Below are 23648 nucleotides of genomic sequence, written 5' to 3' on the forward strand. Positions count from 1 at the left end.
GGAGTGGATCGATCTACGCGGTTTGCAAGAGCCAGTGTTTGCTCACCAGGGAGCCTCCGGAGGGAAACGCAGCGCGGGCAGCAGAGAAGCCGGCCAGAAACCGGAAGCGGCACGCAGAACCGGCCGGGCCCTGGTTAGCCCGTGATGGATCGACGGACCCTCCGTCGCCGGCTTCCGAAACCTCCGGCAGCTCCCGTGTCAAGCATGTTCCATATTTTAAGACCGATGTCAAGCCCATTTTTGATTTTTTAAAGAAGTTATTTCGTTGATCAGAATGCATTAAGGTCAGGGCCGAGGAGCCTCACCGATGGGAACAGCCTGACCGGGCACCGGGAGACGTGGGCTTGCCTGGCTGTGCAATGGACGATCGAAGGTCAGAGGCCACCGGCTTTACAGCGGAGACGGCGGAGAGTAGCCACGAACCAGCTGACAGGAGGATCCTGAGGACCGAACTGAACTGAAATGTGAAGAGGGCGAACGAGGGTATTTTGTTAGCAAGAGCAAAACTCCACCACGAGGGGCCATCGGAAAGCTCCGGCTCCAGGGGGAGGGGGCGCGGTTAGGTCTCCGTTTCAGATGTGCAGCGTGTTGTCCTTCAGAGACTTCAGGGACCAGAGAGGTCATCCACCAGGAGACCCCTGCCATTGGAGAGAAATGGAGGGAACAGAACGTAAACTGGCTTTCTCAAAATAAAAGCCCTTCGTTCTCTTCCCAAATGGAACTGCGCCTTTTAGTTCGATGAGCAAGCTCGTCCGGTTCATCTCTTGACGCGTCCAGGAGCAGCTTTGGTTGAAGCAAAGACACTTTGGAGACTCCGTGAGTTGGAGAAGGCGCTGGTCATTCTGAGTTCTTTCCCCTCCTCTGCATTGTCCCCGTGAGGCGGGACCCCATGGGCCGTGTCCCTGGGAGCCCTTGTGGCTGGCTTTCAGTTGGGTGTGGCCAGCAAGAAATCAGAGGGCGGGACAGAGAAGGTCGTCCTCACTCCCATCTGCTTTGGGTCCATTTCTGGCAGTGCTGGACCCTCCATGATCTTCTGCGGCTCTAGCTAATGGGGCGATCTTTAGGTAATGCCACTTCTCCCCCTTGTCCCTTCGGGCCTAGTGTAGTCATGGGTCCCCACTGAGCTGGACTCTGAGGCCCCCCACAGCAGTTTGGTTCTTGTGACCCGACCCCTCCACTGTAGGTCATCCGCGACCCTTCTGTTAACATCTCTTCGTGTGCCCACCCGAGTAGGCTTCTCTTTCTTGTGGGATCCTGAATGAATCAGGGACTTATGAAAAAAATGGCAGCCAAATGTGCAAGGAGCTGGCTTCCGTTCTCGGGCAATGGTGGACCCGCGGACTGTTTCCGTTTGGTTGGTTGATTTGCTTTGTTTTCACAGAAGAGGAAGACGAGGCCGGCCCAGTGATCAGAGCCAGAGGCAGGAAGCAGCCTCGCTTCAGGGAGGTCTTGTCGCAGGGCTGTCTCTTCTAGAATTCCTTCTTGGTTAATCCCCTCCTGAGTTAACCATGGCTCCTCTCGATGCCTATCATATTGATTGATTGTGCAATTATGTAGCGTCTAACAAATATAAACTCCATGAGATCAGGGACTTTGTCCCCAGAGCCTGTAACTAACCTAACCTATTATAGCTGTTCAGTACATATTTCTTGAGCGAATGGAGGGATGGCTTTTCCTTTATGGCTGACACCATCGCTCAACAAACATCTATTAAACGTCTGTACTGGACGCTGCCTTGGGCCTGGAGATGCGGGGTTGGGTAGAACAGTCTAGGTGAAGAGCCTCTTGCCTCTGCTCCTTGTTGATGGAGCGCCCTCTGCAGGAATGCTCTTTATCACCCCCATGTCACTGTCCTCTTGACAAACTCTGAGCCACCTCCCATGATTTCCAGGGAAGGATTATACAAAGCTAGATATTCGCTAACCTTTGGTTTAGTCTATTACTATCATTATTTATTTCCTGTAAGTTCCCCCATGGCTCCCGTATGAGCCTCGCAAGAGACACACTTGTCTGCATTTTCCAGCAGGAAAACTGGCCTATGAAGACGCTCGATTTAATGTCTGCTAGTTGATGGTGCTTGCTTAAGGCCAGCTCTAACTTACTTTCTCCCATTTTTCTGAGTGGAACATTAAGGTTTTAACAATTAAAAAAAAAAATTGGGGGCCACCTCAATCTCTAACACCATGGTTGCTTGGTTCCTCTTGAGTGGAGAGTGGAGGTGCTTGCTGGGTGGGAAGGGCAAAACGTTATGTTAAGCTATGCTCTTCAGCCCGCCACCACTGTTTTAAAACGGGCAGGTGTTAGGGTGCCGCCGCATGGCAGGCTTCGCCCATGTTTGTGATCATACAAACACGTGGATGTACGTTGTGAGACCGACTCTATTTCCCAGCATGTCAGGCCGTCCCCTGCTGGGCTGCAGCCATCCTGTGGCCGGGGGTTCTCAGAGTGGTCATCATCCCTGACATCGGGACTCAGTGAGCTCCCCACTGCGTGCTCCTGGGCTAAAATGAAATCGGTAGAGGGAGCATTTGCTGCCTCTGCTGTAGAAATGGCAGCTCAGTCCTAAATATCTCAATGTGCCTATGGCCAACATTTTAAGAGCTGATGAGAAAAGTGGAATTCGCAAATTATGCTTATTTAGTTATGATAATACTGAGTAAATACATCCACAGAATACTTACAGGAATACATTTTTTAATACTCTGATTTTAGAGCATTCGGATATTTAAAATTCCCTACTGTAAAATTAAAGTGTTCTGGAATTTCTCTGTTGATTTATGAAGTTCCTGTCAATAAAATGACTAAAGGATTTATCTGGGTAGATTTGGTGTTTAAACCCTTGTTAACATCTATATTAGAAGAAAATAATGAGCAAATTAATCAACTGTGTTGAAGTTTTTATCCCTTTTCCCCTAAGGTTAGGTTGATCATAATTAATAAATAAAAGGAAAAGTATTTGCATTTCCCTAAGCCTGATATAGCCCATCAGAGAGTGAGGCTCAGTAAACACCGTTTTTTACCTAATTGAGACTGAAATACAATTTAGCATAGTTCATGATATTGTGCTAAACAATAATGATACACTCGCATCACATAATATTTCTGTCGTTTCATTCATGGAGATAATTTTCATCAAAGATTCTAAGCAAAGGCACTTTTGAAAAAAATGAACGTGGGGTTAGTATGGATTTCTCTGAGTTAGAAGTCGTTACATTGTTTTACCTCTCCTCCGAAGACTCCTCTGATCAAGCTGTGCTCCTCACCCCTCTTCCTTACGCCTCTGGGGGAAAGTATCAGGGAAGGACGACACACCTGAATGGCCCCTGGGCGGTCCACGGCTCTGCCCGGAAGAGGGGCGCAGCTCCGGGGGAACGGTGATGGGGAGAAACCGCAGCCCCATTCTGACGGCTGTGGGCTACCAGTCTGGCTCTTGGTTTTTCAGAGGGAAAACCTCAGGGACCTTGAGGAAACAGCTCCCGTCTCCCACCCACACCCCGAGCCCTGCGGTGAGGAAGGCAGACTGCACCTGACCTGGGTAGCTGCTCCTGAGGCCAGAGGGATGCATTCGCTCTCGTGGTACTCTTCCTTACAGTCGCGGCAAAAGACGAGCTGCAGAGAACACACGCGTGTTAGCGGTGGGCTCGGGGGCCGCATGCGGACATGACACGTCTTTCCTTTTCCAAGCTCATCCTATTCACGCCAAATCACATTTGACAAACAGAAAGAAAGTTATATTTGGATGGGATTGTTTACACCTTACTAAAAAGATGTTCCAAGCACCATAGTGGGGGTTTAAAGATGGAGTCAGATTTCCTTTCTTCCAGATGTTTCTGGTCTAGTAGAAGACACAGTAATGCAAATAAATACCTGTAGCAAAGGGTTATGAGGAAAACAATTTCATTCAAGAGCTTCCCATCTAATATGTGTTTATGTACATAGAGGATTTATATGTCCATGTTAATGGACTTATTTTTGTAATGAAAGTCTTTTATGGAATGAAGAAATGGGCTGTTAGGGGCTAAATTGTGTCCCTCACAATTTTATATGTTAAAGTCTTTTTTTCCTCAAAATAGAAAACTTTTATTTGTATTTTTTATTGCAGTATAGCATTATATTTTCAGGTATACTCCATAATTCAATATTTGTACACATTGCAAAATAGTTGCCATAGTAAGTTTCATTAACATCTGTTGCTATAAATAATTGCAGAGTGTTTTTTTCTTATGATGAGAACTTTTAAGATCTACCATCTTAGCCAAGGTCAAATATGCAATATGGTATTTAGTAACTATACTCACTATGCTGAACATTACGTCATGACTTATTTCCTGTCTGAAAGTCAGTACCTTTTGACTCCCTTTACCCAGTTTGCCCATCCTCCACCCTCCACCTCTGGTAACCACCAAACTGTTTTCTATATCTATGAGTTTGGTTTTCCTTTGCTTGTTTTTAGATTCCACATATAAGTAAGATCACACTGCATTTGTTTCTCTTCGTCTGATTAATTTCACTTAGCATAATTCCTCAAGTTCCAACCACATGGTTGCAAATGGTAAGATTTCATTCTTTTTTATGACTAATATTTGAACATATAGGCTATGTAGACTACACACACACACACACACACACACAATTCATTCACCCATCTATAGACACAGGTTATTTCCATATCTTGGCCATTGTAAATAATGCTGCAGTGAACCATATGGTGCATATATTTTTTTTGTGTTACTGTTTCTGTTTTCTTCAGATAAATATCACGTGATAGTTCTAGTTTTAATTTTTTGAGAAACGTCCACACTGTTTTCCATAGTGGCTGCATTGATTTATATTCTCACCAACAGTGCACGAGGGGTCTCTTCTCTACATCTTTCTCAGCACTTGTTATTTCTTGTCTTTTTGACGACAGCCGTTCTAACAGGGGTCAGGTGGTAGCTCATTGTGGTTTTAATTTGCATTTCCCTGACGGTTAGCAATGTTGAGCATCATTTTATAAACTTGTTGGCCATCTGTATGTCTCAATTTTCCTTAAAAAAATGTCCATTCCAATCCTCTGCCAATTTTTTAAATAATTTTTTTCTCTATTGAGTTGTATGAGTTCTTTATATATTTTGGATATTAACCTCTATTTAGATACATGATGTGCGAATACTTCCCATCATTCAGTAGGTTGCCTTTTCGTTTTGGTAATTGTTTCCCTTCCTGTGCAGAGGCTTTTCAGTTTGATACAGTCCTACTTATTTTATTTTCCTTTTATGGGTTTTGTTGCCTTTGCTTACCACCTACGTTTTCTTCTAGTAGTTTCATGGTTTCAGGTCTTACACTCAAGTTTTTAATGCGTTTTGAATTAATTTTCGTGTATGATTTAAGACAGTGGTCCAGTTTCATTTTTTTTGTATGCAGCCGTCCAATTTTCCTAATACCATTTATTGCAGAGACTGTCCTTTCCCCACCGTTTATTCTTGGCTCCTTTGTCATAAATTAATTGATCATACATGCATACCTTTATATCTGGGCTCTTGATTCTGTTCCATTAATCTATGTCTGTCTTTATGCCGATACCATACTGTTTTGATTACCACAGTGTTCTTAATTGTGGAAACCACAGAATGTAATATCTCCCGCTTTGTTCTTTTTTCTTAAGATTGTTTTGGTTATTCAGGGTATTTTGTAGTTCCGTACAAGTTTTAGGATCATTTTTTCTATTTCTGTGAAAATTATCATTGGAATTTTGATAGAGATTGCACTGACTCTGTACATTACTTTGGGTAGTAAAGACATTAAATTAAAAATTTAACATTAATTTTCTCAATCCATGAGCATGGAATATCTTTTAATTTATTCGTGTCAATTTCCTTCCTCAGTGTCTTAAAGTTTTCAGTGTACAGGTCTTTTCCCTCTTTGGTTAAATTTATCCCTAGGTATTTTATTCTTTTTAATGAAACTGTAAATGGGATTATTTTCTTAATTTTTTTGATAGCTTGTTATTAGTGTATAGGAATACAACAGATTTCGTACTCTGCAACTTTACCGAACATATTAGTTATAACATTTTTTTAGTGGAATATTTAAGGTTTTCTCTATATAATATCATATTCTTTGCAAACAGTGACAGTTTTACTTCTTTTTTTCCAATTTAGATGCTTTTTATTTATTTTTATTGCCTAATTGCTTTGGCTAGGACTTCTAAAACTGTGTCGACTACAAGGCGGGAGTGGGCATCCTTATCTGGTTCCTTAGCAGAGAAGCTTTTAGCTTTTCACCATTGAGTGTGATGTTAGCTGTGGGCTTGTCATATATGGCCTTTATTATGTTGAGGCATGTACCCCTTATACACTGTTTGTTGAGAATTTTTATCATAAATGGATGTTGAATTTGGCCAAATGCTTTTTCTGCGTCTATTGATATGATCGCTTGGTTTTTATCTTTCATTTTGTTGATGTTGTGTATCACATTGACTGACTTGTAGATGTTCAACTTTGCATCCCTGAAACAAATCCCCCTTGTTCATGGTATAGATCCTTTTAGAGTATTGTTGAATTCAGTTTGCTAACGTTTTGTTGATAATTTTTGGATCTCTGTTCGTTAGGGTTATTGGCCTATAATTTTCTTGTTGTATCCTTGTCTGGTTTTGGTATCAGGGTAATGCTGGCCTATAAAATGAGATAGGATGCATTCCCTCTTGTTTTTTTGGAATAGTTTGAGGAAGATGATATTAATTCTTCTTTGAATGTTTGATAGAATTCACCCGTAAAGCTGCCTGGTCTGAGAATTTTGTTTGTCGGGAGGTTTTTGATTACTGATTCAGTATCCTTAAGTTCAGATTACTAATTCAATCAACCTGGACACATTTTCTATTTTCTTCATGATTTAGTCTTGGTAGATTATACGTTTCCAGGAAGGCCACCATCATTTCTTCTAGGTTGTCTAATTTGTTCGCATATAATTATTCATACTAGTCTCTTATGTTCTTTTATATTTTTGTGGTAACAGTTGTAATATCTTTTCATTCATTTCTGATGTCATTTATTTGAGTCCTACTTCTTTTTCCAGGATAAGTCTAGGTAAAGGTTTACCGATCATATATTGAAGTCTTAACATTCAGTACCTCAGAATGTGACTGTATTTAGAGATACAGCCTTTAAATTAAGGTAAGTAAGGTATAATGAGGTCATTTGAGTGGGTCCTAATCCGATATGACTGGATAAGACACAGGCAAGACATAGACTGAAGGAGAACCATGTGAGGACACGATGAGAAGGCGGCCGTCTGCAGCCAGGGAGGGGGGCCTCAGAAGAAACCGACCCTGCCCACACCTGTTCTCGGACTTTTAGCCTCCAGGACTGTGCTACTTGCCTCAGAAGGACAGCCCATGCGAGACAGTTTCCCTTCGTGTTGTCTTCCCCACAGAAACCGGTTTCTCTCCTTCCCCTTGTCCAATTTCTTGTTTTAATGGCTCGTCTGAAAATGATTATAGTCTCAGGACATAACGAACAAGAAAGGCAAATATTACAAGGGACAGGCCTCTTGCCCAGATGAGCCACGATCGTCCGTCCGTCACTGTCATAGCATTATAGTCTCATTTTTTTTTTCACACCGTGAACTGACTGACCCCCAAATCTTGTGGTATATAAACTTTATTTATGGGTTCAGGTTGGCGGGACGGGGGTGTGTGTTAGGGTGCTGTTACGCAAATCACCAATACCATCAGGTTTCAATTTCTGGCTCTCCTGCCCCCCCTCACCCCCCGCCCAACTGGAAGCGAATCCAGTGAATAGTATATGAATTCGGTCTTAGAGCTTCCTCTTAAGTTTGTTTGTTTGTTTGTCTGTTTGTTTTAAACGTATTTGCTCATCTTTGGGTTTCCTTCCCACCTAACATTCTGTTCTTGCGTGCTGTGTTGAAAAAGCGTGGGCTGTACTGTCCAGCCGCTCGAGAAGAGAGCTCGATTTCGCCCCACTGCTTGCCACGGGAGCAAGTCTGATGGCGGCGAAACTGCTTCACATCGTATTAGCTCGTGGATGAGATATAAAATCAGTTTCATGGTCGTGGAACACCCTGGAGGTTGATCAGTTTGTCAGAATAAATAGGCCTTTCCTGACACAAAGCCATTAAATTCCCTTTCACACTGGTATTACAAAGAATGGACTACATATATATAAAAAAAAAAAAAAACAGAAAAGCAAGAGCGCATAAAAAATGAAACCCTCACCACTTCAGGGTGGCAAAAGGCAAGCCGAAGCTGAAAGGATGTGCTGGTGGTAAGTTAACGTTAATGCACTTGTTAATTTGCTTCTATTCAGAGAATATGACTTAAACTGAATTAGATCATGCAGTGGGCTTTGTACTTAAGTCATCTGAATCTGTCACATGCAAAATGAGGAAATAGCTAGAAGGTCTTATTTGATCTTGAAAATGATGAGGCTTTTAATTGTGTTATCTCGAACTGACGACTGGTCAGCAATGTGCCTGAACACGTGCTTGGGCCTTCAGTTCTCAAACTGTTTACCAAGGTACCCTGGGGTGCCACGACAAACTCCCAGGGGTACAATGGGATATTTAAATTTTTGAGGAAACACAGTGATGCTCAGCACCTGTTAGATACTATGTGAATTACTAACCCAGGGTAGTTCACAGGGTTAATGTAGTTTGTGCTTAATGACATCATATTTGTGTTTTTTGGAGGGTACTGTGATAAAACAAAACAAAAACAAAACAAAACAATTTCCCACAACTACCACATCTACTTGGAATAGAAGATGCTATATAAGAATAAAATAAAAAATTTTTTCTTCCAATTTATGTGAACTATTTTTTCCCCCAAATGACTATTCAGTTGCTAAGGCGTTAATTCTTATGTTATTTAGACCTAAATATTAAAACAAAACAAAACCCCAAAACTATAAGGCATCGCTTTTGGTCTAGAAGCATAATGGAAAACTTACTGGGCTGCTAAGGGCCTGGCAAACAGAGGAAGTTTGGGGAGCTTGGGCTTAGGCAGATTAAAAAACTCCCGGAAATACTGTTTTGGGCCAGTGTTTCTGTGAAGGTATCTGTAGGGCGTAAGGTCTACAGTCAGCTTACTTTAAGGCAGAGAGATAGTCCTAGGTAATCTGCGTGGGCTTGATCCAGTCAGTTGAAAGTTTTTAAGAGCAGAACTGCAGCTTCTCCAAGCGGACAGGATAAGAGCCTCGGGCTGCACCTCGGCATCCAGCCTGCCTTCCTGCTGGCCCGCCCACGCGGGGCAGGACCTGCGCACGTCGCATAAGCCAATTCCTTGCAACAGATCTCTCTCTCTCTCTAGATGTGTCGATACAGACATAGATATATAGGTATCGACATAGCTGTAGATCTACAGATCTTTGGGGACAGCTCAGTGTATCTGCCCCGCCCCTGCCCCCGCCTCTCCATCTGCCACCTAGGACTAGTTCCGCCTCTTTGGTAGAACTCTGGCCAATGGGGCTCAGTTCCTGCAGAAAAAGTCTCACTAGGTCACTTTATTTTTATCAGTCCAATTATTTTTTCCTAAGAGAACTGATGTAAAAAAAACCCCAACTATTTGAATTTTCCATGTTATTTGCAAAATCGTTCGAATTTCTTTCCATCCGAGTACCCACAGGGTAGTTCCTCTTAGAATTCAACACCAGGAACAAGTCCGTCACCCCGAGTCGGGTGGCTGGATGACTGTTTCTCTATTTGACAATGGACATGGTAATCTGACACATTTTTCTCTTTGGAGTTAGTGGCCTGGGAGGTTCAATTGTCGTAATTAGCTCATCCTAGGCGCCCCAAATGAGGCATGCAATTCTAAAACAGCTATTTCCTAAAGGATAAGGTCAGTAGGACAGACTTTTTTTTTTTTCCTAATGACTAATACTCAAACTATTCTCACCGTTCAAGTCATTTTTCTGCCTTGCAATTAATATGTGTTAAGCTTACTTTCGGGATAAGGGAAGTCTTGGACCCAGAGAGCACAGAAGACAAAGCATATTATATTATACATGAAATGACACAGCAGATATTTATATTTTTAAAAACCAGACATAATTTAAGGCTTAAAGTAAAGCCTTGGAGTCAGAGGCCCTTTCCTATCACTTATTGTCTGTGATCCTAACATCTCTGCTTTAGTTTTTTGCATCTGTAAAGTAGAAAGAATATGATAATGGATATTTCACACAGTTTCTGACAATAGTATAAACACAATAAATGTTTTTTTAAAAAAAAATAGTTATGAGGTTTTGTAAACAATAAAATTCTATAGTAAAGCACCCTGTTAATTAAAGCAATTTCCAGCACACCAGTAATAACTACTGTGATGCGAAGGTTCTGAATGAAACTGAGCATGCCCTCGGGGGCGCCAAGCTAGACTGGCCGACTGTCCCCAGAGCTGCTGTCCTGGAAGGGATGCTGGCGTCTCCCTGCCCGCATCTGTGCGGAGGCGCCGTCACTGTCGACGCCCAGCACTGTCAAACAGTGGGATGAGTTGCCTATCACGGGTATCGTTCGATGTCGTGTCAGTAGAGAAGTCATTTGATTGATGTTTGAGTTTGATTTCCCATATGCTCATCATAGAGAAATTCAAAAGGAGTTGCATGTATATATTCTCTTTGGAAACATGAAAAGGAATCAAATGAACGGCTCCCAATGCAGCTGGAACATTCCAGTGGCTGCTGATCAATAAAGCTGAGAGCCGGTCGGTGTCTACAAGTAATGCCCCTTCAAAATGAGGGTTTGATCCTCAAAGTCAAATGATCTCTATGTGGAAGTCTAAATTTCCTCGTGCCTGTTTTCTGTCACGACGGCATCTGTTATAAAAGCATTTTATTATGTGGCATTTATTTTTCTTCCATGGCTCTGAAGTTCTGTGTTCAAAGAGCAGGAGAGAATCAAATACCATCTCAGGACCCTTAACAACAGCCAAGGGGATCATCAAAAGCCTCGAGCATGCATTTATACTTCTTTGGGAATAGATGAAATATTTTTCTTTTAGGCTTATGGTTTTCCAGAAGAGGGCAGCAGCGACATATAAGATTCGGCCTCGGTGTTTTAAAAATACTGCCTCAAAAGAGTAAGGCTCCTCATGGGGGGTGACCAGCCACTGATATATGCAAAACTCGTCCTGACAAGACAGTGCCACAGAACGGAAATGGTGTTAGATTGTAATGCACGAAAACACAATTTCAAACAAAGAAGAAAGTCAGGTTATTTTCTTTCAAGTGCACGACATCTAAAAATCACAGAATCTCACGGTGAGAAGCAATCTTAAACTGCGCCATGCTTTAAATGCAAACAGACCAAGACAATCTTTTACGTGCAATCTCCAAATGGCTAAAAATAAATCACCGTAAGGGGGCTGAATATAGAACTTAGATGAATTCCATTGTATTTTTCAAATTCTACACTGATCATCAAGGATGGCTAAGCAATGCCCTCCGGATTCCCACAAAATACTGTGACATCGATCCCTCCCTCTGGCCCCCAGATTATTTTTGGTTTAGATTTGTTACCATGAAAAGGCCTTTGGGCTTAATGTCCGTTTATGGGGCGCTCTTCAAACAACTCCGAGAATTCCCTTTTCCCGCACCATCGCCTGTGCCATGAAATACACGCGTGTGCCCCTGACACCTTTGGGTGGTGCAGAGTCCTCATCCACTGTGGGGACGATCCAGTGGAACTGTCCTCAAATCGGGGACCTGTTAGAAGATGAGCTCGCACAAGGAGGAGACCATTTCCGCCAGCGCCCTTTCAATGGGGCTGACCGCAGGGCCTCCAGGTAAGAGAGGTGACTGATGGGGGCTCCCCGTGGCGAGGCCGGGGCTCCGGGCGGGTTACTGCAGGGGACCAAACTGCGCATGCCCTAATTATAGACGGGTGCTCCCACGACGTCCTCCTTCATGAGACAGTTGCTGTAAACTTAAAAAAATGTCATTGGCCAAAGAAATTAACAGCTTTATTGAGATACAACTCACAGAGTTATGGGTTTTAAAAAAAACAGTTTACGCATCATTAGCGTAAACGGTACATGCGCGCGGCGCAAATTCACCAGGTGTGAAAGGCGCGGTAAAGAAATAAGTCTCCCTTCGTCCTCCCTCAGGTATAAAGCTTCCCAGAGATCATTGCTGTCACCTGTTTGCATCTTTCCAGAACTTTTTACGCATTCAAGGATGAACACACACACACACACACACACCTTTTAAAGACAGAAATGGCATGTAAAATATTGTCTCTGCGTTACGCTCTGCACCTTGCTCTCATTTCTAGCCGGCTCTATGTCGGGGTACGTCTAGCAGGCCCCTCTTCCTAAATAGCACTGGGTGGGTACTCCCTCTGCTGACAGTCCCTTAGTGCAGCTAACTGGGTCTCCCGTGGACGAGCACTTAAGTCCTTTCCAATATTTTGTCCTCGCAAAAGAAGCCACAGGGGACGTCCTGCTCTGCAGGCCATTCTGCACACAGGAAAGGAGATCTGTGAGGTATTTTCCTAGAAGTGTAGCAGTTGGGTCAGAAGGCGTGCGGAGTCTAAATTGTAATCACTTTCATGAATCTGTTCTCTGTGGAGGTTGTGCAAGTCTCATGCCCAGCCCCGAGGTGTGTGACGACCCGTCCCCTCCCCTCCCCTCCCCTCCCTTCCCCTTCCCCTTCCCTCCCCAGGGCGCTGTTACCAGTGACCGCCTTTGTTAAACAGCTCCATGGGAAAGAATCGCAAAGAAGTCACAGCCCTGTTGCTAACGCCTCCTTTATCCACATCGTATCATCATGGAGACATACCCCCGCCAAAGAAATAACTCCGAGCCACTTCCAAGTCTTGTGCATACGGCTGAACCGGGGTCGAGAGCGGCCTGTGGTCGCCCCCGCCCCATTTCCCTGCTCCTCCTGCTTGGGCTCTGTGGCAAGGCGCATGGAGCCTCACCTCCTTGTCTGTGCTGGCTTGAGCTCAGCCTGTTCACCGAAAAAGGACTTCAAGTGACTGTTAGCTCTGTGGCTTTAAACACTGACAGCCAACAAACTGGAGGGTCAGGTGAGACAGAAGGAACGGGAGGACAAGGGGGCGTCAGGTTCAGCTGCTCCTGGCGGCACCGTGCGCCATGACTCGGTGCGGAGCAGGCGCACCGGGCATCGCCGAAGGCGGCAGGGGGCGGGGCCCCGGAGCAGCGACAGGCGTGATTTATGGCCGCGACCCTCTTGCCCTGATCTCCCTCTCTCTTGTTCTAGCCGTTTTGAAGGACGATTCCTGTGCTGACAGTCCCCACCCCCATCCCCCATGACTTCTTTCTTTTCCTAAAGGCTGACGTGGGACTTGGCCGCAAGCTGATGATGCCGCGGACCCTAGACAGGCTCATCTCACCACACGGAGGGGGAGTTTCTGTATCTAACCGGAAACTCCCTTGAATGCCTTGCAAGGCCGGCTCAATTTTGCTTTCAAATCAGCGCCTCCCAGACCTTATGGAACATTTGGCTCCTTCCGGAATCGGAGCACTGGTCACAGAGTATCAAATTCAGTTCCACTTTCGAATATTGCCATTCATTAGTGGACCCATTCAACTATTGCCATTAATTAGTGGACATGTTTGAATGTGGCCATTCATTAGTAAAATGCACAGCATATGTCTTCTATAATTTTTAACTGGTCTCCAGTCCTCGTGACCTTATCATTTACAATCTGTAGCAAGGCACTAGACTCTGTAAAAATGATTAAACTATGCCAGTCAAAATGTGAAATCCAAGCCATATGGCAGTTTGAGCCCAATTTGTCCCACGTGCCTACACGCAGCCTTCTGTTCTTGCCCAGGGCAGGGGAGAGGGAGTGCTCCCCTTCGACACCTGGGTCTGACCCGGGCCACGCGGGCAGAGTTAGCTCCGGGAAGGGGCCAGCCTGGCTGGCAGCACCCCCGCCGGCACGCCTGAGAGGCTCTTGTCTTTGGAGGTTTTGCAGCTCGTCGATGACTACACGTCAACCCTCTACTGTGCACCGCGCGGTTTCACGGGCGCCTGGGAAGCACACGTGTCCCTGGCCATCTCCCCACAGCCTCGGCCGCAGGGGTCAGGCTCTTTTTCTCTCGAGCACTGTCTCTTTCTTATACATATGCCTGTGAAAATACTCATTCATCTCTCCCTGTAAAACCATTCTCGCTGATCTCTTTAAACAGAGGGGACTTGTATCATGTTCATTTTTGTTTCCCCAAGACCCAGGGTCTGGAGCAGAGCAGGGGACCCGTCTGTCTGCTGCAGGCCGGGTGCCCAGCTCCAGAAGCTGGGCGCTCAGCTGGAGAGGCGACATTTGTGGAAAACGAAAGCGCTGGGCAACATTATCTGCTCACCTGTCTGCAGGACGCACGTCTGCAGACACCGGGAGACAAGCGGGCAGGTGGGTTGCGCTGGCGGAAATGGCATTTGCATTCCTGTCGTCTGCATTTCGCTGCGTCCCCAGGCAGTGGCCCTAACGTCAGACCGAAGACATCACCTCTCTGCTCACGACGCAGACTCGCCCCCACCCAGCCGCGCGCTGCCTGCCGCGTAGTTTCATTGGGACAGGTTGCAGTCACGTCGCATTTAAGTCAACTCAGATTCCACGGGATTACGGCAGCATCGTTGGAGAAAAAGCATACTGGGATGAGAGAGCAGAAATTCAAACAGTTAGCTTGAGGAGGGCAAGAGCGAGGGGCAGCGGGAGGCGGGCGCTGGCAGCTCCCCGAGCGGGCCCTGCCGGGGGAACCACGCCGCTCCAGAGGCGCCCCGCCTTGCGCCCTGATTCCTTCACTCAGAGGAAACCCGGCCTCGGATTCTCCCAGAAGCCGAGCTCACGGCTGCGGCTCTGAGCTACGGACCTCGCCGGTGACCCCCACGGCGCGCATGCGCGTTGTGATCCCAAGGCCCCGAGCCAGCGTATCATCATTATCATCCATTCACTGCTCATTTTCCTCACCGCGTGGCAGGAAGCCCCTGGGGGGGCACAGGTGACCACTATCCTGTTTACAACGCCAGGGCCTAGCAGAGCGGCGGTCGCACAGGCAGGGACGGTCAAGCATTTGCGGACGGAAGGAGCAGCCGCAGCTAGAAAAGTCGATAAACTTCTGAGGGGCCTGAGCAAAGCGCAGCGCCATGGGAACGTGGGCAGCAGGAGGTGGGCGAGGGGACCACCTGGGCCCAGAGTCTCTGTCCGGCGATGCAGTTATTAGCCAGGCTCAGAAGCTGAAGTCACAGGGAATGACGACTTGCAGAAGGCCTCACCGCAAAGGGGTCCGGATTGGTTCAGAAACAGAAAAAGAGAATGAAAAGGATGGAGACGTTAGAGAAAGGGAGGCGGTGGGCGTGGGAGGGAAGCCCGGAGAAGGTCAAGGGTGGGGCAACTCCCAGGGGATCCGTCTGGGGAGCAGGGCAGCCTTTCGGGGCCGCAGGAAGACAAATCCCTCAGACTGCGGACTCGCGGCGGAGAAGTCCGTCCCGCGACACTGCGCCTGGTCAGTGACAGCGGCTGCTCCTCCTCTGGAGTGGGAGAGGGGGGTGCTCGGGATCCAGGAGTCGCTGTCAGCCAGAAGATGGCTCCTGAAGGGAGCGAAGCCTGGCCGTGCTGGTGACCCAGCCAATGCAAGGGCACCGAGCGCTGGTTCCCTGCCGCTCGAGATGTGGTCCCCAGGCCGGCATCGCCAGCATCGCCGGCATGACCGGCATGACTGGCATCACCCGGGAGCTTGTTAGAGACGCAGGATCTCAGGCCCTGCCCGGAGGTGCCAGTCCGAATCTGCATTTAACGCGATCCCGGGGCACTCATGAGCACACTGCCCTGAGGAGCACGGCTCAAGCTCGCTCATCCCACCCAGACTCACCGAGCTCGCACGCACGCAGGGTGCCGGCCGCCCGTGGGCGTGCAGAGGTGTGTGAGGAGGCATCCCAGGCTCACGAGCCACAGCTCACTCCCTCCACCCCCCGCAACACCCTGCCCTCCTTTAGGGCAACATGGGGTCACCCGGAGTGAGCTAGGTGCCAGGCACCGAGCTAGGAAGTGAGAATGGTGATGAGCTGGCCCGTTCTCCTCGACCTCGCTGAGTTTACATTCAGCTGTGAGCTAATCGTCACGGACGAGGTTTTGGGGTGCATAGGGCGTGCGCGGCCACTGGCCCGGGCTGTCAGGCCAGGTCTCCAGGTGAGAGCGGAGGGTAAACTGAGACCGGATTGCATTCGGTCCAGACGACGGGCCCCCAGATTCTGTCAGCTCCTGTGTCCGGGGCCGCAGACGACACGGTGCAGTAGTCTTCACTGGAAGGCTCTGTGTCTAAGGAGTGAGATGCTTATGTCACATAAGTCACCGAGACTGTGCCGATGGCCATGCCTTCCCCTTGATTGCTGCAGAGAACCTGACACCCCCTCCCCCAAGTCAGTGGTAACGTATTTCCAAAAAATGGAAGAACACAGTGTCGTAAACATGGGTTTGGATTTTCGGCCGCAAAGTATAATCTCCTTTGGATTCTTAAAAAAAAAAAAAAAAAAAATGGAACTAATTTTTCTCCTGTTGGGATGGTCTGACATAGGTTTGTGATTTTTTATTTTCATCGAAGGCTGGAAGATCGACGAAACGATAAAGCTGCTTCTTGCCGTCTCCTTCAGCCCTGCGACTCTGACCTGAGTGCTGATTTATGTCCCCAAGTGTCTCGCAGCCCCTTTGCTTCAGATTGCGTGGTGTGAAATGGGCTTTGTCACACAGCGACATGCTTTACAATGGGATGCGGCGAAAGGGCCTTTATCGTCACTCGTCATTTGCTCGCGAAGTTCTTTTTCACGATGGCTGCTTACCTGTGCCGGCTGCAGCTGCCACCACGTCCCTTTACACAGAAGTGGGCCCTCCACAGTCAGCGTCTCTGGCAGGGCCCCAGGGAAGTGAGCAGGGGCTGGAGACCCCCAGGGCCCACAGTTATATACCTAGCTTCACACCCACCGGCCATTCAAAAAGTGGAGATGGGACTAAGATGAATAACCACAAATCTACCTGTTGCCTTCAGTGTGGCAGGTAGTGAATTTTTTTTAAAGTAGATTTTTGCTCCTGTCAGTTTTGAAAAACATGCTTCAGTCTGCTGATGGAGAATGTTAGGGTCGTCTCAAGAATCTAGAACCAGCCCGCATCCGATGTAGGCCCACGCCGGGGACAAAGCCACAGACTGGAGGAGCTACAGACAGTCTGTGGGCAGAGCCAGCTCTCACGCATCCAGGTTTTATTTATTTCCCTAAAATACTTGCAATTCAGCTTGACATAATTCTTGCATTATAACTAAATCTTCACACATAGTGTTTAATTCTCTCTCTCTCTCTCTTTTTGTCATAAAGTTTGTTTTGATGCTCCAGGAAGCTGGAGCCTCCATTGACACAATTCTGCTGATTCTTGAATCTACCAAAAATGTAAGATGGGTTGCTCCCAAGTTCTTTTGGAGTGATGTCAGCTCAGTATATACAAACTTCACTTTTTTATTTATTTATTTATTTTTAGGCGAGGTAACCCTTGGTTGACCTCACAGATTGCAAGGACCTTGTTAGCCTACAATCCCTTATTTTTTAAGTTTTTTATGCCTACAGTACTTGGTCTTCCTAGGTGGTCTCCCATCCAAGTACTAACCAGGCCCAACCTTACTAACCAGGCTCAACCTTGCTTACCTTCCGAGATCAGACGGGATCGGCCTTGTTCAGGGTAGCATGGCTGTAGACTATACAAACCTCTTTAATGCTTGAATACCCATGACTTGATTGGGACCCCTTACTCTGTTCTTTTGACCTGTGACCTAAGCTGTGCTTTATAGTATGGATAATGATAGCACCTCACATATCACAACAAAGCAGCTTCTCAGTAGTAACTCAAAAAAAAAAAAATGCCTTTTAGGCTAGTGGCAATAAACTGACCCTTAATAAGCAATTTCTAAGCTCCCATATGGCCCAGAAATTTCCATTCCACTCAAGCAAAATGGATTCTTCTCTCTTCGGCGATCAGCAATACAGAAATTTAAGTACAGCTTGTTTTTGTCAATCTGCGCTCCACACCCAGCCACGCTCAGTGCTATCAGCATTACCGGAATTTGCAAGTCTGTAATCGTGTGTGTCAGACAATGAGTTATGCGGTCGCCACAACCACGCCACCCCGGAAGACCACGGGGATGCAGCTGGAAGTAGGGAAGGCTGTTTGGGCGCTGCCCGGTTTGGGGTGAGCACGAAACTTCCTTCTGCACCGAACACAGCATGTGTGTCGGCCACACGGGGCTTTAGGTTCACTTGGTATTTTTAATAAAACGGAACTTTAGAGGAATTTAATTAAGACTTAATTTTAATCTAAGATTAAGATGAGCTTAATGCACATCATATAGAGACATAAAAGCCTCTAAAATGAGTATGCTACATCTGTCATTAAAATTTATTTATGTTTTTACAAATATGGCTTCACGGTTTTTTACACGAGAGTCAAAGTCATACCAAAATCATCATAATTTCTAAGAAATATGCTAATGGGAATTATTAGTGAATCATAAATATAGAAATACGCTGACTTGATGAACAAGAAATAATATCATCAGGCAAAAGCAGAAAGAGGTGGGGGTCTGGAGAAGTGGCCAGCCCCAGGCTGCTTGCATGGGGGACCCCCACACTGTACAGTTGTTTTCTGGGGGGGGGGGTGATTTCACAGTACTGAAGGGCTCAGTTCTAAGATGACAATTTACTGTAAAAAGCACCTTCAATTTAATAACGGCTTGGCAAAGAAAAAAAAACACGGCCATCGTCACACCTACATCAATTTAAAACATTACCCTGATTTCAGAAATGTTAAAATAGATAAAAATGTGCTTCTTAGAACAGAGGAAATGCTCGTATGCAAAGCTTTCAAAACATGCACCTGCTCCGAACCCTCAAACTTCCTCTTCTAGAAATGTCTTTTATTCTAGAGAAAAATCAGCAGTGTAGCAAAAAATTAGGCTGCAGGAAAACTGTCACCATTCTGTAAGATAGATATTTAAATAAATCATGGCACTTCCTCGTGAAAGGGTGTTAGGTCACCGTTAAACACGGCTTTAGAGAAACGCAGAGATGTCTGCGATGCATTAAGGGGAGAAAACTGCCCGCGGACGCAGACCTCCGCCTGCGTGGGGCTCCAACGCTTCCTTTCGTTTCCCTTCGGCTCGGCTACAATCTCTCGACAGCGCACGCGCAGCTTCCGCAACAGTGAAGAGCCGCTCAGTTTTCAGGTAACAGAGGGACCCGGACGAGACCGAGACCGTAGGCGGGGGTCACAGCCCAGCGCTGCGGGCGGCCGCACAGCGCATGCGCGCTCCAGTCGCCAGCCGGCTCCGAGGAGCCGCGCCGCGCGCGCGTGAGTGCGGGCGCGGTCAGGAGGAAGAAGACGGAGTTGTGCGTTTGCTGTTGGCCAAAATGCCGACAGGCTTTTTTTTTTTTTTTTTTTTTTTGGTACTCCTATAATGTCATTGAGTCATTTGTGGCTGTTACAAAGAACCCAGAGGTATAATTTGCAATGACATTTCTCCCCATTACTTTATTAAAACAAAATATTAGGAAAAGGCTAAAGAAATCGTATCTGAAAGGGAGCGGCCCTGCCCCCTTGCAGATGGCCGCTGTCCCCGCGGCCTCTCCCGCACCGCGTACATGGCCGAGAGCACTCTGGACAGGAGACCTCTCAGGCTATCGGACTGTGATGTGCTCTCTCCAGGTGCCAGGCTATAAGGGCCACACGGCTCCTGGAGGAGGAGCCTCATGAGTTACCAAATGGCACATCACAGTGTAGTGTCCTGACAGTCACGAGCACACCCAGGTGAGACTGACCCCTTCTTTCTGGCGGGGGGCCCTTTCCAAGGACACAGACGGTGACTTGAATGCTGAAAGCCCGTCTCAGGTCAAAGGAACATTGTGTGCTTGCTGGATATTGTTAGCTTGCTGGGAGGTTCAGTGTGATGACGTGGGCTGTCACTGTAAGAACGAAAGCAAGCCCCGACCTTGGCCCGGTGTTTCACAGTAAGTGCCGACCCATGGGATGAAAATTTAAAGCCTCTCTGAAGCCACGTGCTGCAAACCCGTTCTCTTCCACAGTCTGGCCCCGTTACCCTGCACCCTTCAGCACCAGCTTCGGGCAACACACTCTCCACGGACGCTTCCCTCTTCTTCATTGCCGAGGTTCCCGCAGCTCCCCCGGATCGATAGAACTGCACATATCCATATAAATCTGAGCGGCGGATCCATTCTCATAAAGCTGACCCTGTCTTGCTTTTCAGCTGAGAAGCAGAACTGAAAACTGTTTCAGGAAGCATTTGAAACAGGAAGATTAAATTCTGTCTTGTGTGTGTCATGAACAAAAGTGCCAGGCTGGGCACCAGTGTTCTTTCTGGTTCCCACGTTGGGATGGTGGGTGTCGGCCGGGCCACACCGTGGACTTGCTGTGTCAACAACTGGGCACTTCTGGTGCCGGCTGTCCCAGCGGAGGTGGACGGGGGTGCTTCCTGCCTCCGTGTGGGGGCAGGCGCCAGGGCAGGGCGTCTGACGGTGCGTTGAGTGCGTGTGAGTGTGTGAGAGTGTGTGAGTGAATGTGGAGTTCGTGTGAGTGGGCATGTATGAACGACTGGCTGGGTATGCATGTGACTGTGTGTGTGGGTTAGTGTGTGTGTGTGAGAATGTGAGCATGTGAGTGAGTGTGAGTGTGTAAACGTGAGAGCCTGTGTGTGAGTTCATGTGTGGGAGTGTGTCACATGGGTGCAGTGGGTGCACTTGTATAGAGGCGCAGCTGCCCTGAATGTTTGTGTAAGCAGCACGGGCCTAATGGCAGCTGGGCAGCCCTTGTAGAGCAGGTGGCCCGCCGTGTCCCCTCTGGCTTGTGTCTGCAGGTGGAGGCTGATATTGCTGCTGCTCTAAGCTGCACTCTGACCTGCCATACGCAGTTCCTCGTCAAGCTTCCTGGCCTCCGGCGGGAACATGCAACCCTCTAGCTACGAGCAGCTGCGCGTCACTTTTCGGTGAGACTGGAGGCCCCTGGACAACTGTGAGTGGCCGCTGGTGTGAGCATTCAAGCCACACGTCACTCACGGCTGCCCGTGGCCCTGCTCCTGGGCTGTGCTCCGAGGAGCCCGGGGTCCCAGCCCAGCAGCCGGCTCGGCACCAGGGAGATGGGCACAGTGAGCCATCTCCTCTCCGCCTCTCCTCACTGCCATGGGCCATGCAGATGGGGGAAGTGCCACCAGACACGGGGGCTGGGAGGGACGTGGGGAGGACTTGGTGAGTCACGGAGAGGGACAGGGAGAGGCGTCACTCGAACTACCTCACTTATTCTCAGGACAATGGCATGCGAAGGGTCTGGATGTCAGCAGCACCAAGTGCGGAATGTGAATCTAGGAAATAACAGAATACTTAACTCTTACGAGGATCTGAGATCCCTTAAAATTGAACAAAACAAAAAAGCAACTTATCACCCACACATAAGGGTAAGGGGAAGGGCCATGCGACAACAGCTTGAAGGTGCTTACGAATCTGGGGTGTGACAGCCGGGGCCTCGCCATCTGAGACCATTTCCTCGCATGAGGAGGAGACGGCGTGCACATGCTCCCTCCCCTCAGCTGACTGCATGCTGCGGCTCGATACGTTCATACTGCAGCAACAGCATAAACCACGGCCGTTTTCCCAGGACACTTGTGAGCTCTCGTTTCATTGTGAGGCAAAATTTATTACCTCTGTTTTGTTGATGAGACCCCAGAGGCCCTCTTTCAGAGTCTGAGTGCCATGGCGACAGGCATGACTGAAGAAGTAACAAGGGCTGCTTGCGAAAGCTTTATGTGGCCTAAGCTGATGGCCTGGTAGCACATCCATCCACCCATCCATGCATCCATCCATCCGTCCATCCATCCAACACATTCTTATTAAGCATCAACCATGGATTGTTTCTGTGATTCGTACTGAGGAGAGAATGGTGATCCCAGACTCGCTCTGTACCCCACTTGGCTTCCTGTCTCTGAAACTGGAACAGCTCAGCATCGAGCTTTACTCTGGCAGCAGCAAATTAGGCTGCTGAGGGAACCGTGTTACCTTCTCCAACACCTAATACGAGAGGCCAGGTGCTGAGGAGGCCTGGGAGGAGGACCGTGTATTGGGGCAGCTCTGCCGTTTATTTTCAGAAATGTGTTATATCTCCTGGAAGCACAATCTAGAAGGTCTGTGTAAGACTCCCCATCACATGTGTGCTCCCTGCCCCACTGCCGGGGCCCAGGCCTTCCTCCTTTCCCTTCTCGGCCCGAGTCGCCTTCCACTGGAAAAGGGCCGCTGAAAGCCCATATATACCGTGGGCCCCACACCGCAGGGGACACGTGCCAAGACCCCCAGCAGACGTCTGAGCGCGTGAATAATAGGACTGACCCCTGGATGTACGCCATGCTTTGTCCTATATGTACACACCTGCGATAAAGTCTAATTTATAAATTGGGCACAGTACGAGATAAACAATAACTAATAATAAATAGAAAAATTATAACAATATACTGTAGTAAAAGTTATAGGAATGGCTTTGGGGCTGTTACTAAGTAAAATCAAAGGTGACTTGAACACAAGCCCTGGGATACACGACGGGCGATCTGATCGCCGAGATGGCTAAGTGACAAGCAGGCGGGTCGCTTGCACGGCGTGGTGACGCTGGGCAACGGGATGCTTCACGTCCGTGTGGGATGGAGCTGGACAGTGTGCGATTTCATCGCAGCGCTCGGCACGGCGTGTAATTTTAAGCTTATGAATTGTTCACATCTGGAAGTTTACATTTAGTATTTTCGAGCCGTGGTTGACTGCGGGTAACTGAACCCGCAGAAAGCAAAGCCACGGATAAAAGTCGATGACCGAACGTGTCACAGCAGAGGGAACGAAGAGTTCGGCAACTCCTTGGCGCAGCCACATAGCTTAACTGAATGACTCCCCGAAGGCCCCGGGATGTGGCCGCTGAGGATGCGCCCGAGCTGGTGATGCCGCAGTGCGCGGTGGGGGGAGGTCGGGGGCCGTGGCGCCCTTGGGACCTGGGTGCGGGGCGAAGGGCGCCCACAGCAGAACGTGCTGTGCTGGGCCCAGGGCCACCGGCTGCCTGGCCAGCCACGAGGCGGCAGTGGCGTCCTGTCCATGGCCGTCCACATTCATCAGGCTCAGAAGGGAGCCACGTGGTCATTCCTGGGGACGAGGGTGATGGCAGACGAATGAGCTGTCAAATCCCCCCAGCCCCGAGGAAGCCGATTCCAGAGTGTAATTGTTAATTACAAGGCAAAGCTCCTTGTGGTCTGCAGCACCGGCAGCATGGAGGCAGGCAGGGTGGGCCTCCGCCACCTCCCGCCCCCTTCCCCTGTCTGTCCTGCTCTCTGGGGAGGGGACGGCAAGGCAGAGGGAGGAAGCAAGACGAAGACTCTCCCGGGGTGAGGAGGGAGGGGAGAGGCGGACGCCTCGCAGCAGGACGAGGAGGAGAGGCCAGGCCAGCACAGGGCGCTGGTAGAAATCACTGTCTGGGGACAGACAGTTACCTTCGCTTCCGAATGCCCCACACATGGGTGGAGACCGGCCCTAAGTTCTGATCTCGGTGCGCAGTTAGCGAAGGAGGTTCTTTCCAGCGTGCCCTCCCAAACATCACAGTGGCTACCCCAGGTGTCCCTTCTCCCG

The 23648-nt window shown here is 48.1% G+C and overlaps 1 protein-coding gene and 1 pseudogene across 4 annotated transcripts in view; both read right to left on the reverse strand.

Annotated features, from left to right (window-relative positions):
• The window catches only part of PRKN (parkin RBR E3 ubiquitin protein ligase), a 943383-nt gene that overhangs the window by 14743 nt on the left and 904992 nt on the right, over positions 1–23648 (reverse strand). For all 4 annotated transcript variants that reach the window (XM_036218434.1, XM_036218431.1, XM_036218425.1 and 1 more), the window contains exon 10: positions 3532–3609. In XM_036218434.1, coding sequence (XP_036074327.1) covers positions 3532–3609 — 78 coding nt within the window. The remainder of the gene's footprint in view (positions 1–3531; positions 3610–23648) is intronic.
• On the reverse strand, positions 17553–17690 carry LOC118605370 (annotated as a pseudogene).

This window comes from Rousettus aegyptiacus, unplaced genomic scaffold (genome assembly GCF_014176215.1).
Source record: "Rousettus aegyptiacus isolate mRouAeg1 unplaced genomic scaffold, mRouAeg1.p scaffold_m13_p_1, whole genome shotgun sequence".
In the NCBI taxonomy this organism is placed as follows: Eukaryota; Metazoa; Chordata; class Mammalia; order Chiroptera; family Pteropodidae; genus Rousettus; species Rousettus aegyptiacus.